This window comes from Cercospora beticola, chromosome 2, assembly GCF_033473495.1.
Source record: "Cercospora beticola chromosome 2, complete sequence".
Taxonomy (NCBI): domain Eukaryota; kingdom Fungi; phylum Ascomycota; class Dothideomycetes; order Mycosphaerellales; family Mycosphaerellaceae; genus Cercospora; species Cercospora beticola.
In genome coordinates, this window is record NC_088936.1 from 2,004,124 (window position 1) to 2,020,251 (window position 16,128).

General features: G+C 43.9%; 6 protein-coding genes across 6 annotated transcripts; 5 read left to right on the top strand and 1 right to left on the bottom strand.

Moving 5' to 3' along the window:
• Positions 1–197: 197 nt before the first annotated feature.
• RHO25_002811 (uncharacterized protein) lies at positions 198–1,735 on the top strand (the record flags this gene model as incomplete). Its single annotated transcript, XM_023598362.2, has 2 exons — positions 198–379; positions 442–1,735. 2 exons carry the CDS (start codon positions 198–200, stop codon positions 1,733–1,735), a joined length of 1,476 nt encoding a protein of 491 aa, XP_023455482.1.
• A 642-nt stretch (positions 1,736–2,377) lies between these two features.
• RHO25_002812 (uncharacterized protein) lies at positions 2,378–3,339 on the top strand (the record flags this gene model as incomplete). Its single annotated transcript, XM_023598363.2, has 3 exons — positions 2,378–2,725; positions 2,773–2,972; positions 3,027–3,339. The coding sequence occupies 3 exons, from the start codon at positions 2,378–2,380 to the stop codon at positions 3,337–3,339; spliced, it is 861 nt and encodes a 286-aa protein (XP_023455481.1).
• Positions 3,340–4,120: 781 nt separating this feature from the next.
• RHO25_002813 (uncharacterized protein) lies at positions 4,121–4,717 on the top strand (the record flags this gene model as incomplete). Its single annotated transcript, XM_023598364.2, has 1 exon — positions 4,121–4,717. The coding sequence occupies one exon, from the start codon at positions 4,121–4,123 to the stop codon at positions 4,715–4,717; it is 597 nt and encodes a 198-aa protein (XP_023455484.1).
• A 360-nt stretch (positions 4,718–5,077) lies between these two features.
• Positions 5,078–5,618, top strand: SMD1 (mRNA splicing protein smd1; the record flags this gene model as incomplete). Its single annotated transcript, XM_023598365.2, has 3 exons — positions 5,078–5,091; positions 5,182–5,231; positions 5,299–5,618. 3 exons carry the CDS (start codon positions 5,078–5,080, stop codon positions 5,616–5,618), a joined length of 384 nt encoding a protein of 127 aa, XP_023455483.1.
• An 811-nt stretch (positions 5,619–6,429) lies between these two features.
• Positions 6,430–7,245, top strand: RHO25_002815 (uncharacterized protein; the record flags this gene model as incomplete). Its single annotated transcript, XM_023598366.2, has 2 exons — positions 6,430–6,561; positions 6,622–7,245. The coding sequence occupies 2 exons, from the start codon at positions 6,430–6,432 to the stop codon at positions 7,243–7,245; spliced, it is 756 nt and encodes a 251-aa protein (XP_023455486.1).
• Positions 7,246–7,738: 493 nt separating this feature from the next.
• RHO25_002816 (uncharacterized protein) lies at positions 7,739–9,459 on the bottom strand (the record flags this gene model as incomplete). Its single annotated transcript, XM_023598367.2, has 2 exons — positions 7,739–9,187; positions 9,238–9,459. 2 exons carry the CDS (start codon positions 9,457–9,459, stop codon positions 7,739–7,741), a joined length of 1,671 nt encoding a protein of 556 aa, XP_023455485.1.
• Positions 9,460–16,128: the final 6,669 nt, after the last annotated feature.

The following is a 16,128-nucleotide window of genomic DNA, read 5'->3' on the forward strand; positions in this document are numbered from 1 at the left end:
TCATTGCTTGTGTACACACCATCTTCACTTATCACTTGGCGGCTCAACAGCCTAGTCATATTACAGAGAGATAGGTAAGTCGGTCGTACAGCTAGTACGCCACTTCGGCTTTCCTCGCCTTCTCCTTCTGTCTTCAAAAACCATCTGCAGTATGACTCGATAGCAACAACAACTCACCGCTTTCTACACCCAAAACCATGGCCGCCAAACACAACGACGAAGAGGGCACAACCATGAATCCCAAAATCTACTCCTCTGATACCGAAGAAGGCGGCAATGTGGTTATCGACCGCGCCAAAGAGAAGAAGCTGGTCCGAAAGCTCGACCTCCACATCATTCCCGTGGTAATGCTTCTCTACCTTCTCTCTTTCCTGGACCGGTAAGTTTCCGGCTCTTTCCCTCAGGCCTCATCAAGCTTCTCCAGCTAAGCTCCAATACCAGCGTCAACATTGGCAATGCCCGGCTCTACGGCCTCGAAGAAGATCTCGGACTCTCGTCGTCGCAGTTCCAGACTGCTGTCAGCATCCTCTTCGTCACGTACGTCATCTCCGAGCTACCTTCGAATTTGATCCTGAAAGGATATGTACGGCCTTCGAGGTGGATTGCTTTCATCACGGTTTCCTGGGGGATCATTGCGACTTTGACGGGCGTGGTGCAGAGCTATGCGGGCTTGATCGTGTGTAGGTTGTTGCTTGGGTTGGTCGAAGGAGGACTATTTCCTGGAGCGGCGATTTACCTGACCTTCTTCTACACGAAACATGAGCTTGCCTTACGAATCGGATACCTCTTTGTCAGTGCCGCGCTGGCAGGAGCTTGCGGCGGACTGCTCGCATATGGCATCGGCTTCATGGATGGCGTGGCAGGCCAGCGAGGCTGGAGGTGGATTCTCATCATTGAAGGTCTGCCGACACTGCTTCTGGGTATTGCTTGCTGGTGGATCCTGGCGGATGATCCTGAAACGGCATACTATTTGAATGATGAAGAGAAGGAATTGATTTTGGCGAGAAGAGCCACGCAGGTGGGACACGTCGACGTGTTTGACTGGAAGGATGTCAGGAAAGGATTGAAGGACTGGAAGATCTGGATGTTCTGTGCTGGGCAATTCTGTTTGGATACCATGCTGTACGGATTCAGCACCTTCCTGCCTACGATCATCTTGGCCATTCGACCAGAGAGCTCTAGGGCTATTGTGCAGGTTTTGACAATTCCCGTCTATACCGTTGGAGCCGTCTCTTACATGGCTGCGGCGAGGTATAGCGACTGGCGACAATCGCGAGGCCCAGTCGCGGTTCTCTTCAGTCTGATCGCGGTCGTGGGGTATGCCATGCTTATTTCAGATGCCAACACGGGCGTTCACTTTGCCGGATGCTTCTTAGTCGCCATGGGCCTTTACGTTGCTGTTGGAATACCTCTGGCATGGCTTCCTTCAAACAATCCGCGATATGGCAAGAGAACGACTGCGACAGGGCTCCAACTCACGATTGGTAATTGCTCTGGCATCATGGCACCATTTCTGTATCCTTCAAGTGAAGGGCCACGATATCTAAAAGGTCACGGTGTGACAATGGCATTGGTCGGCTTAGGTAGCGTGTTGTATGCTGTCATGTACGTCTACTTCACACGCGAGAACAAGATGCGAGCAGCTGGCAAGAGGGACGAAAGAATGCAAGGGATGAATGACGAAGAGATCCTTGCACTCGGTGATGAGAATCCGAAGTTTGTCTTTGCAGCTTGAAGGTACGGTGCTTATGAAATACACGATTCACCCTCATTGCGGAGTCCTTACTCAATCGAAGGATGAAGTACCTTCTTGACTGCTAGATCGCAGCACGTGCAGCAAAGCGAATGCGCGAGTGGACTCACAAATGGATACTCACGACAACGCAATTCTTGTCGACCATTGTGGCCTTGCAGCATGAGAGATCGTCGAGATCATCGCTCTCAGCGCTCACAGTCGCAACAGTACTTATGCAGTAACATGTCATTGCCCAGACGTTGTGCAGATGTTCAGAGGCAACATGGTAGCATACCAAGACCACTAGCCGACCGCATGTGGAAGGTCCACTAAGAAGCTCTATGGCGGTCTGCTTGGCATTGACTTCGATCGGCATACCTCTATGCCTCAATTGAGCATTTCTCGCTACTGCTGGTCTGCTATAGGCTGCGCTGCTCTGATCGGTCTACGAGTGGTATTTCCCTATAGTCTCACGGCACGCAGCGTGAGACTGAAGCACATCTGCAACGGGACGGCATTCGCCTCCAGCGATGGTATGGCCTGCGTTGAGGAAAGGCTGAGGCAGGAGTTGTATAAGAACAGCTTGATGGCCTCGGCTGTTAAGCTAGCCTGCTCTCCCAAACACGAGCGCGACCTGTGTTCATGATGAAGTTCATTTTTGTTGCTTCGGCCATTCCAGCCCTTGTGGCAGCACTGCCAGCTCCCGCTTCCTCTGGAGAGGCAGAGATCATATGGGATAAAGACGCCAAACTTGACGCTCCAACAGGATCGTCACACCGCAATGAGAATGCACCCCCTCGGGAAGAATACATGGAAGCCGGCATCGTCGGTGGATATACCGCCAACCCAGGAGAATTCCCAACCACTATCTCACTTTTGAATGGCGGAAGCCACAGCTGCGGAGGTGCTCTGATCGACCCATACACTGTCCTGACTGCTGCTCACTGCGTCGAAATGGGCGGAAGCTTTACTGTAGTCGCTGGAACCAATGTAAGTGTCTAAGAGCTCGATCGGGTTCACAGGCTGATGCATAACAGCAATGGAGATTTGGCGGCGAGGAGAGTGGTGTAACGCAAGCCATAATCCATGGCGGATATGACCCAAGCACTCTCGACAATGATTTCGCCATCTTGAAATTATCGACTCCGATCTTCGAGGGTCCAAACATTGCTTATGCGATTCTGCCTCCTGCAGGCTCCGACCCGGCTCCTGATACTCCAGCCACTGTGGCAGGCTGGTACGCACTGACCTGCGATGATGAAATGGTGCGATCAAGCTGACAATCTGATAGGGGTGCCACTCGTAACAATGGCCCAGCTACGGAGGACCTCATGGCAGTCCAAGTTCCTGTCGTACATCCTGACACTTGCGCGGACGTTCTGTTCCCGCAGCCATTCACTCAGAACATGATTTGCGCTGGCTATCCCGAGGGAGGGCGCGACTCTTGCCAGGGAGACAGCGGTGGTCCGCTATATGATGACTTTACCGGCGAGGTTATTGGAGTCGTGTCTTTTGGCTTGAATGGTTGCGCGGCGCCACAGAGTCCTGGCGTCTATGCACGTGTGGGAAGAGCCATCGGGTTCATCCAGAACTGGTCGGGATAATTGTAGTCGTTGATAAACCTTGGAATGACCGAGCACACTTCGTCTTGATTACTTGTCATGCTGTTAGTTGATCTCCGGTTTGGGTTTGGGTCATCTTAGTGCGGTCAGAGCTTCATGTCACGAGAGTCATTTGTCAATCAGGGATGATCTCGACTGTACGGTGCTTCCTGTACAGCAGGAAGAACGAGCGATGTTCGGATTCGATGAGGTTGAACAAGCCGGACCTCTCAGCAGCTGGAGGCGCTCCATGAACGAAGCTTCATGGACCCTTTGCTAGTAGAGCTTGTTGGAGGTTGTTATCAGAGAAGATGCTTGACTTTCGTGAAACGCTGGGTCAACATCCTCGTCGTCGCGTGATAGCGACAGGCACGCTGCAGGATGACGCATCACACGCCGCCCGCGTTCCTCTCAAGCAGCTGTCTACGCGCGGGACAAGTCATGCTTCCTGCTGCCTTCCGCTGTTGACAATTGTCAGAAGGAGCATGACACCTGCCGCATATTAAGATCCAGCAGCAAGGTGAGCGACAAGCAGACTGCGAACAACTCTCGACGATATCCCGGTACCTCCTACAGCTCGACGAGAACAAATCGGCGGCACGGACGCGGGTCAGAGAGCAAGAGGTCCCGAACACCAGAACCAGAAGCTGCTTGGAGAGCACAAACACTACAACGCAAAGAGAGAGACCTCATAGCAAACACAAACGAAATCAGCGTTCGTTGCACATATCAAAGACCAGCCAGCGCGTTCACGCCTCTCCATCTCACAACCACTTTCCCCGCCATGGCTGACTTCCTGACCAACCTATGGGAATCCGTCTTCACGCCCGGTACGACTCCAACACTCCTCATCGCGACGAACGTCACCTTCGCCTCGCTACAAGCTCTCCTTCTCGGTCTCCTCGTTGCGACGTCCAGCATACACTTTGCCATCCTCTCGGTCCTTTGTGGAGGTCTGTGGTACAGCATCAACTGGTTTGCAAAAGAGTTGCAAGCAGCACAACGAGCTGAAGATGAGGCGGAGAGGCTGAGGAAGCGCAAAACTGCAGCTGCGGGGCAGGAGAAAGCGGACATCGGAGATGCAGACGATGAGGGTGAGGATACGGAGGTGGAGATTACGAGGGGCATGGCGGACAGCATGGCGAGCTTGACAGGAGCAGGCGGTCTGAATGAGGGAGTGGGCGGACTAGAGACGGAAAAGAGGGAGAAAATTGCGAGGTTGGCAGAGCAGGATCCTAGCGTGCGCAGTGCGGCGAGTGGAGCGCAGACTGGTTCTGCCAGCAGGGAGACGAGACAGAGGCAGTCTCGGAGGGCAGATATGTCGAGCAGCGAGTTCAGTACGGACAGCGAGTGGGAGAAGGTCAGCGAGAGTGGGAGGTAGCTGTGTTGCTACCGGTAAACTTCTGGAAGACACGACCCAATGGATTTAGCCCGAATGTGATACCCTGACTTGCTGCTGTCCATCTTCCCGTACTGTTTATTCGTTCTACAAAGCAAGAGCATGAGTTCTGCGACTTGTGAGAGACTTCTCCCTCAAGCAGCAGCCTGACACGTGACCGTGCCAAATAAAGTTCGGCTCCTTCCCGCTCGACGTCGCGAAACTGAAAGTGAACTCTTCGCCAGAACAGCACCACCGAAACTTGCGCGCAACTGGACGACCACAACACAAACTCACTCGCATCCATTTCACTACTTCCACACGCGTTCCTGAACCCAGCGCGACCATTGCGCGTTCGCCAATATGAAGCTCGTCAGGTGAGACACCCACAAGCTTGCAAGCCTCTGGCTCATGCTGAACGAACTTCGCAAAGGCAACCAAGAGAGCCTGGCTGACAGGCATGGTAGGTTTTTGATGAAATGCACAAATGAGACGGTGACGATTGAGCTCAAGACCGGTACGTACCACCACACAACCCAGCGACTAAGAGCAAGAAACTAACTCGAATTGCGCTTTCTTCGCAGGCACCATCGTCCAAGGCACGATCGCCAGCGTCTCCCCACAAATGAATACAAATCTGCGCAATGCGAAGATGACGCCCAAAGGCGGCAGCCAGATCTCTCTGGATCACGTCTCAATTCGAGGATCAGAGATTCGATACTACATTCTGCCCGACTCGCTACCGCTTGACACTCTTCTCATCGACGACACACCGAAGCCGAAGAACAAGGCGCGAAAGGAGCAAGATCGGTCAGCTGGAGGACGCGGCGGTCCCCGGGGCGGTCGCGGCGGTGGACGTGGAGGTGGCAGAGGCAGAGGGCGAGGACGGGGCCGTGGGTTCTAGATGGAGCGAGATGGTCTCTACTGGAATATTGTCGCACGGAATGAACAAACCCATTGAAGTGAATTGGGGATAGGCGATGAATATCGAATTGCGCGCGCGACCACGCACAGGTGCTAGGGGCGCAGTCAAGCATCACGTATTTCGAGCGTGGTGGAGTTCAGGCGCAGCGGGATGCACAAGCTCGATACGAGAGCGCACCAGCGAGGTACTGTCCTCCAGGGATTTCGAAAAGCTGAAAATCAGCATTGGACACGGAACAATCGCACGACCATCACCTACTCTGGGTTCTCACATTCGCACTGGTCCGCATGAACAGTCTATTGTAAGATACTGATTGAGCGTTCAAGAGCCCCACTCAGTATCCTCTGTGCACAATGGTCTCGTTCCAAGCTTGTCGATTTTCACACGACAATAGGTTCCCAGAATAGCCCAACAATTTCAAGTGAAGCGTTAGTATTCACCAGGCAGCACCCTCTACCAGGCATTGTGCTATACTGAGACAATAGATTGACGAATCAATAAGCACAGCTACGGCCATCCAGCCAGTCACAAGCCGAGCTTCACTTCTTTCTGCAGCAATCAGCAGCTTGCACGTGAGCTCTCCTGCAGCAAAGTGAAGGCACAAACGGCGCTTCACAAATAACTTCCAGCCACTTCTACCTCCGCCTCCTCCTCTTCTTCTTCCATTCTACAACTCTTCTCCTACACAACACTCACCACATCGTACAACAACAACAACATCGCAGCCTACCACAACTACCACAACAAGCTTCACACAACATCCATTCAACAACCAATCACTACCACCAACATGCCTCCAAAGAAGTCTACCAACACTGACGCCGCCGCCGCCGCGACCGCCAACGGCAACGTTCCGAAATTGAGCGAAACCGACATCAGAGTGCTTGCGTGCGCATGGCAGTGCATGGATTACATGCCTAAGGTAAGACTACAACATCCTCTCCCCGCGGCTACTAACCTCACTAACCATCGCCACCTACAGGTCGACACTGCGAAGCTCGCTCTGTTGACCGGCCATAAGAACGCTGCGTCCGCCAACACCGCCTACTCCAACGCTCGCCGCAAGCTCCTTGGCGACGTCAAGTTGCCACCAGCTGAGAAGACTCCCAAGAAGGGCAAGGCTGCTTCTGCTTCTGCTGCTGAAGGTGAAGCTGAAGAAGATGACGCCGAGGATGCTGTCGCTCCCGCCGACACTCCTGTTCCAGAGCCAGCTAAGAAGGCCAAGGGCACTGCTTCCCGTAAGCGCAAGGCTGCCGCCACTGAGGAGACTGAAGACGCTGCTGAGGGTGAGGAGGCAGACGCCAAGCCAGCACCAAAGAAGAAGGGTCGTGCTGCTGCTGCTGGCGGCTCGCGCAAGAAGAAGCAGAAGGTCGAAGTCAAGCAGGAGGAAGAAGAGGTCGCTGAGGAGGCTGAGGCTGAGGCTGAGACCGCTGAGACCGAGACTGCTGACGTGAAGACCGAGAAGGCTAAGGCTGAAGCTGCTGGTGAGGAGGAGGCCGATGATGAGGTCAAGGTCAAGGACGAGAAGGACGGTGGAGAAGACGCCGCCGCCGCCGACGAGACCAAGAAGTCTGATGCCGGTGACGAGGCTGCTGGAACTGTCTAGGCGCGCGGTCTAAGGCGGTCTAAGGCGGCGAAAAGTGGCATGAAGCATGAAGCATTACTGACATTGGCTCGAGCAACTCAACGCAACACATACACGAAGGCGCTTGGGGTTTGGTCATGCATACGACTTACGACTTGTGCAATTGGCTGGCGACGTTGTGGCTTGACGCTGGCACGTTTGTCTGATGAGCCATTTGACATGAGATATCATCAATTGAAATGATTAAAAGCGTGCTCTCTTTCGTCCTCTACTTACTCTTGCAAATACAGCGCGCTGAAATGGCTCATTTCCGGTGGTGTGCTTCGATAGACTCGCATCATAGATCAATGTTTTGAAGAAGTATTGTTTCCTTCTGTCTACCTTCAAGAATAAATCATCAAACTCCAATCTTATTGCCATCATAGTTACATTGCCGCCGCAGCCCTATCAGGCATATTTCCAATCATGGGTATCATTCCTCCACATTTTCCATTTCGCCATACACAACAACAATCTACCATGGCCCTACAGGATTCAATCTCAAATGCATACCATCCTTAGGCTTCGTAGTCACAACACCATGCGGAATCACAACCTCATCTGGGCGATCCAATGTCATTTCAAAACTTCCCACCAACGCCGCAACCAAGCATCGCAATTCAGCCTTCGCGAAACCTTGTCCAATGCAACTTCTTGGCCCGTGCAAGAATGTTAGAATGTTGTAGTTGCTTGGTGCTCCACCCGAGTTGTTCGGTCGCTGCTCGCCAGTCTTCTCGTCTGTGTCGATCCATCGGTAAGGTGTGAATTCATCGGCATCGGGGCCCCATGATTCTGGGTTGCGGTTAATAGCCCATGGAGACAGGAGGAGTTGAGTGTTGGCGGGAATTCGTTGGCCGCAAATCACAGCATCTTTGGGGTTTGTACGGATGGTGATGGGCACAGTAGGGTACAAGCGGATGGCTTCGTTGCAGACTCCGTTCAAAAGAGGAGCGGCTTCGAAAATTGTGGCCAGATCTTCGTCGGAGGTGGCTTTGTCTGGCGAGGGAATTGTGTTTCGAATTTCCTCACGAAGGGCCTTTTGAATCTCGGGGTGTTTGGCAACGAGATAGGCAGTCCAGGTCAAAGCTGAAGATGTCGTTTCGTGTCCAGCGGCGAGGAAAGTCAGAAGTTGGTCTACCAATTGATGGTCAGAGAAATTGTTGGATCGGATGCAAAGCGACAAAATGTCCTTTTGGCTCTCGGATTCGTGCTTGATCATTTCCTTCTTCTCGGCGATCAGCTTCAGGCAGATGTCGGTCAGCGTCTCGATGATGTGATTGCTGCGTTTGTTCAAGTTGATAGGGAGACTTCGGATGAGCTTCGCAGGTCCGAGGATTTGTCCAACAAAGAATAACTGCTTCTCTCTTGATGGCTCGAGCAATTCCTCATAGACTTGCACAAGAGGGTCGTCGCTGTTCTTCAGCGCTTGGAAGTCGCGACCCATTGCTGCAAGACCGATGATATCCACTGTAACTTTGGTTGCCCAGTGATTGATCTCAACGACTGAGGTCTTGCTATCGGCAGACTCTGGGCTCTCTGCGACCTGCTGAGAGATGCCTCGCATCATCTGAACTGACTTGCTCCAAAAGATTGGGTACAGTTCTTTAATGTGTCGGAAGCTGAAGACTGGCATGAGGTTCTTGCGCAGAAACTTGTGCGAGTCTCCTTCGACGATGATCAAGCCATCTCCAAGGATGAATCGGAGGAAGTTACGCAGTGGCGCAGGCTTCTCAAATTCATAAGCCTTGGTGACCAAAATCTCCTGCAGTGCTTTCGGGCTGACGACCACAACGCGATCTGCGTAGAAAAAGCCACGGAAGTGGATGAGGCCCTCATTGGGAATTGTCTTCATCCATTTGAGGGCACTTGTGCCAGCTGGTCGCTCCAGGATTGTCAAGCCATGTCCGAGAAGTGGAATAGAGCCCTGCCACAGTCAGTAGGGTCCGTTTGGTGCAACTTTTGAAGCACGCTCACCTTCAGACCTGGACCGGGCAGATGTCTGAGCGGAGAAACAAAGAACGGGTAAATGGCGACTTTCCATATCGCGACCAAGACGAGCTGGACACCGAGAAGTCGTAAGAAGACATAAAGAAGGGCATGTTCGGGCAGGTATTGAGGGAATGTCTTGACAATTGTGAAAGACACGAGCACGTTGATCCCCAGACGGATTAACGACGGAGGTACGCCTGCAACCATACTGAAGGCGAGTGTGTTCGATGAGAAGTGGCAGTCCTTACGCAAAATATGAGCAGAGGTGTCGTCGTCTTAAGGCCTGAATATCAATGACATCGTCTGGCGCGCCGGCTGTTGCCAGCACCCAGCATATAGTACACGGCTCGTTCCAGCGTGGCTTGGAAATTGGGTGGGCGATGATCGTAGCCCAGTGTGGGCGTCTGGAAAGCCCCGCAACAGACTTGTCGTCCCAATAGAGAGAGGTGTTGCTTTTGATCGTCCTCGGCACGTCTGATCAGGCAACGCAATTCTGCTCTTTGTGCGCTTTCATCGCTGCCTCGACTGCTGCTTCACATGCCAGACAAAGCGGACGTCGGTGTCTCCCAAGACCGATTGCGAGCGCGATGGCCGAGGCTCGCAAGGCAGACACATGCGGTCGAGCGACATTAGACGTAAGACTAGGGATGTTGCATACGAGATTCGGTATATAGTATATACCGTAAATTGAAGTATATATAGCGATTTCGCTCTTCGGTCTTATATATACCGATAAAGACCCGTAATAGGCGCTAATACCTGCAAGATTCGGTCCTCGGAAGTATTTAATTAACTAAGATAATATAATATATATAGTATAACCTATCTCTAAATATTCTTCGACGCGTTTTATAACCTATATATATTAAGGTCGCGTTTTGCTAGTAATACTATAGTAAAAGAGACCTACGATTATATAAGAAGGAAATATAGTATATAGTAGTAGTATAGTAATTACTATAGTAGCGACTAAGCTAGAAAACTAAGCTAGCTATAGAATAGAATATATAGATATCTTTACTAGTAATTTTAAGTATATCTATAGCTATTAGTTCCTTCTCTTATCTATTAATTTACTCTCTACTATATCTAATAATATATCTAGTTCTTAGTAGTATACTAGCTTTTCTTTTATACTACTAAATATTAAATTATATTCTTATAGATACTTATTAGATAGGTATAATATAGTAGAAGTAGAAATAATAAGTAGGAACTAACCGAGTTAATTATATTAGTTAGTTATAAGTTATATCTTACTTCTAAAATAAGTATTAGCTAGGTTATATAACCTAGTATTATATAATCTATATTATCTAATTCTAATCTCTAAAGTATCTCTTAGAATATCTAACTAGACTATACTTTCTAATACTTCTACTTAGGCTAGATAGTCTTCTACTTATATTTCTATATTTAAATCTATTTCTAATTCTAAGGTCTAGAGTTTAATTTATAGTTAGGATAGAGATCCTTTTATCTTTCTCTATATAAGCTAAATATTACGACTATAAGAATAGATATATAGATAGAGAGACGAGTAGTCGTACGAGGTATCTAAGAGAAGTATAGAGACGCGAGAAACTAAATACTAGAAACGAGAGCGCTAAGTACTAAGAAGTAAATTAATACTTTAAGTATTAAGTAAACGGATTACGTTTTATAATAGTACTCTCTCTCTAGAAGAAGGAGCTTCTACGACGTTTAGAATAGTATATAGCGTAGTCGTAATATATGTCTATCTATAGTTTATAATAGTAAATATATTAGTATTTATAGAGACGATACTACTAAAGTATATAGTAACTAAGCTAAGGTTATTATACGTACTACTAAGCCTAACCTATATCGTACGTATAGCGGTAATCTTTATAGTATCGCGTAGAGGCTCTTAAAGTAGTATAGACCTATAAAGTAGTTTACTAAGCTACCTTAATATTATTACTAGAGACTTATTATATTAATTTATAGTACTCGGCTCGTTAGAGAGACTATATTAGATTATTAGTACTACTAGGCTAGTTTCTATCGGACTATTAAGTAATATAGGTAGTTATAGTTTATTAGAATACCTATTATAAAAGGCCGATACTAACTTCTTACTACTAGAGAGGATCTAACTCTATTTTATCTAAGACGACGTACTATCTATTTATAGTACCTTATAGTTAAGTATACGCTAACGAACTTTCGCGTCGAGTACTTCTTAAACTTCTTATTCCTCTAAACTATTACTATTATATTCGACGATAACTAGATATATAGATAGAGCCTACTATTCTACTATTCCTCTATAGGTAGGCCGTAATAGACTTATATAGAATATATTATATATCCTTATTCCTTATATAAGTTTAAGCTCGTATACCTAGTACTCGATCTTCTTAACTACTTTAAATAGGCTAAGCTACTTCGAGTTAAGCTTCTTACTTAGTCGTTTAGTCTTAATATATCGCGTATCGAGCTAGACTTTATCGCCTAGGCGATACTAAGAGAGTAGCGATCGGTACGCGTTCGAGTATTTAGTTATTTACTACTAAGAGAACTAATAAGTAGCTCGAAGTTCTTCTAGAACTACTTAGAGAAAGTCGTTAATCGTAGTAAAAGTATTAGCGAACTCGTTAGTATTATTAAGCTAAAGTACTTATTATACTATAATCTATAGACGGAGAGCTACTACTATAGTTATATTTAGATACCTACTAGTATTAGTAAAGAAAGGGATTATACCTATACTTATATTTATATAGTTATTTAATACGAACTCGGTATTAGGTAACTAGTCGATCTAGTCGTCCTACTAGTAGTTAATATATACGCGAAAGTACTACTCGAGTATCTAGTTAGTACGCTTAGATTAGCTATTAGTCTTAGAATAGAAAGTAGTAGAGATATTCTATATAATACTAAGCTATATATAGAGATAGTAGAAGAACGTACTAACCTACTATATACTATAGTCCGAAATAATAACCTTAGGTACTCTATATAGTAAAAATACGTAGCGATAGAATAGCTAAGCAGAATAGTCGCTATCTAAGCTATTAGTTAGGATAAAATAGACTTATTTTAAGAGTATATCGGTTAATATTATAATATACTAATAAATAACCTTGCCTACGAAGTCCTATTATATACCTCTACGTAGTCGTAGGTAGAAATAGATAGCTTCGGCTATACTAGTAAAGTATAGGGCGGCTAGATACCTATAAAGGTAGAAAGAAAGCGATAAAAAAAAAGTCTAGAAATCTATAGAAGTATATACCGGGCGAACTCTAACGAACACTATAAACTAGAGCTAGCGCGGCTAGAACTAATATAAGATCTAGTACTAAGAGACTAGACTAGAATCTCTAGATAGTAAATTCTATCCTAGACTTAGAAGCTAGAGTAGTAACCTAGTACTAAAATAAGCTAAAGAGAAGGAAGGAGTATACTATAATTAAAGCTTTAAAGTAAAGTAGGAAGAGCAGAGAGGAGTATAGAATAAAGTAGCTAAAACTATAAAGGAAAACGTCCTAGTCTAGGTAGAAAGTAGGATAATAAGCTAAATAAGAGGCCTAGAAACCTCTTAGGAAGTACTCTAGTAAGAAAGAAGAATATACCTCTATATACTAGTATATACCTCTAGTACTACTAGGTTTAACTACTTATTCTAAGGGATTAGGAACTCTATCTATAGAGCCTATTTACTTACTAGATCCTATAGCAGAATTATATAATAACTAGTAGAACTATAGGAATAGAGATATTTATCTAAAGTCTAGCTCTCCTAGATACCTTATAACTAACTCTAAAGGCAGAGTATCTAACAAAAGTAACTCTTATTCTATATTTAAGACTACTTATAATAGAAGAGCTAGTTTAGAATACTACTACTTAATATAATTTCTATAAATATAGGTTATATAACTTAGATACTAAGTAAGGTAGAAAGTTTAGAGTAGGAGTATAATATTAGAGAGAGCTCCTACTATAGACTAGTAAGAAAGAGTTAGATATAAGATTAATATAGATACTAGCGTAGAGATAAAGACTATATATATAGGCTAAAGTTCCTAAGCTAGTAGATAAGAGGATCGGGCCTCTAAGTAATAAATAATATAAGAAATAACTAAGGAGAACTATATTATAAAGGATCTAATAAACTATTAAGATAATATAAATTATCCTAAGGAGAACTAGAAACTATAGAAGTAGTAAGCTATATAGAGCTTACTATAAAATATAAAGATATAAAGAGTTTTTTCTACTAGAGTACTAGTACGAGAGCTTTTCTACCTACGAAAAATATAGAGCGTACTACTTACTCTAGTTAAAAGAGGTAGACTAGCGTATAAGAATTATCTATCTATCTAATAGATAACCTTATTAATACGGCTTTTAGACTTTAGTAATTCTATAATAAAATCTACTAAAACTTACTTCTAAACGTCTAGAAGTATACGTATCGTAGATAGTATTCCTTAGTAGAGGAGTCTTAAAGAGTTACTATATTTATAGGTATAATAATCTCTAAGGAAAGTAGCTATATCTCTTACTATAGTCGGCTAATAGTAATACTATCTCTATAGGAGTTTAAAGGTATAGTAGATACTTTAATAACCGGCTATAGGACTATTATAATATAGTTTAACTATATATATTCTTAGATTCTTATAGTTAGAAATATATAGGTTAATATCTATATATAATTTCCTATCTTAGATTATATATTCTAATACTATAATCTTCTATTATTTAATCTATTAGTTAGAGGCGCTAGAGTTTAAGTTACTTCGGAGTTAATTAAGATATTTCTTAATAGCGTTCGAATCGTAAGCTTCCTATAAGAGATTAGACGTAGTAGTCGTTTCTTCTCTATTTAGAGATAGTATAGTAATTCCTATATCTTCCGTTCCTACTACTAAGTAGTTATCGTTCTTAGCAACTAGGTAATTATTATCGTCGTTATTCTCTTTAACTACTAGACTATCTATAAGTAGAGTTTCTAGAGGTAGGCTATTACCTAGTATAGGTTCGTTAACTTTATCGGTTTCTACTTAGGCCTACGCTCGTATATAAGTAGTAAGATCTTCGTATTTATTATAGTTCTAGGTAATTATAATAGCGAACGCTATAACTATATCTTTATTTTCTTCTACTTTCTTAATAATATCGAGATTACTTAGCTTAAGTATAGTCTAAAACTAGCATTATAGCCTAGAGTCGTTAACGCTCTCTAGTAAATCCTAAGAACGCTACGTTAAACTATTAGGCTTCTCGCCTTATTTTCTAAGTCGATATATAATCTTAAAGTTAAACTATAAAAGGAATTTAGCCTATTACGCTTATTAGTAGTTTAGCTACTTCGTAGTTATAAACTATTCTAGATTCTTATAATCTAAGAGTACTTTAATATAGTCGATACCTATTAATTCTAGCTACTATTCTTTAAACGTTTTAATTACTACTAAGAGCTCCTTATTATAAATATTATAATTATACTCTTCCGGAGTTATCTTCTTAAAGAAGTAAGCGACTAGTCGAAGAATACTATTAGAGTAGAGTTACGATAATATACTTATAGTAATATAATTAGAGGCGTCTATTTCGATCTAAGTTAGAAGGCCTAGAATAAAATATAATAGAATTAGTATAGAGGCGAACTTAGCCTTTAGTCTATTAAACGTAGTAGCGTAGGTATCTATCTATATCTATAACGCTTCTTTCCTAGTTAACTCTATAAGGTATTTAATAGTATCTATAAAGTTATAAATAAATCTCTAGTAGAAGCTTATAAATCCTAGGAATACTAGAATATCTTTAGCGTTCTTTAGTTATTTCTAGTTTAGAATAGCTTCTACTTTAGCTAGGTCTATCTCGATCCTCTTAGTAGTAATAATTAACTCGAGGAACTTAATATAATATACGTAGAATTCGTATTTATTAATATCGATAGGTAGATCTATATTACTTAGAGCTTAAAGTACCTTAGATATATATTACTTATATAATTCCTTATTCTTAGAGTAGATAAAGATATTATCGAGGTATATAACGACGAATTTATCTAGGAACTTCCTTAAAATACTATTTAGATATCGCTAGAAAGTACTAGAGCCGTTATATAAGCCGAATAGTAGAACCTTATACTAGTATAGACTATATTATATAATAAATACTATTATCTATTTATCTCCTTTCTTTATATAGATATTATTAAATACTATAAAAAATATAAACGAGCTCTAGTAGGCGACGACGACGACGGCGGGAGGCCTCGAGGCCTCCTAATATATAATAATACCTTTCGACTAATACTATAATACTATAAGTAGAGAAGAGAGTCTAGAAGAAGGAGGTTACGACTCTAACTCCTAGGCGGCTTAAATCTGCTCGTAACTACCTCTCTCTAGCTAATAAAGCTAGAAAATAACTACTAATACTAATACTCTAAAACTAATAATATAAAAGAACCTAAAAATACTTATAGAATAGATCTAGAGTTACCTCGATATCTAGATAACTCTTTCCTTCTCTCTAACTCTCCTTCTTTTCTAATAGGCCTAATAGGCTCTTCTCTACTTTACTCTTCGCTAGGAAGAGTCCTAGACTCTTTAAGCTATTTAGAAAACTCTCTAGAGCCGCCTAATACCTACTACTACTACCTCTAAAATATAGGCCTAGATAGCCTAAATTAGATATATAATACTAAGACTCTAGCTTTAAGTATCTATAACTATCTTAGTAAGAATAGAAAACTAAGAAGAAAGGGAAATAGCAAAGAAGATAAGCTATAAAGAGCTTAGAAGGAAACTAGAAGTATAGTAGTTTAAGGCTATATAAAAGCTTCTAAGTAGAGACCTTAAAGTTATTCTCTATAGAGAAGGAGAG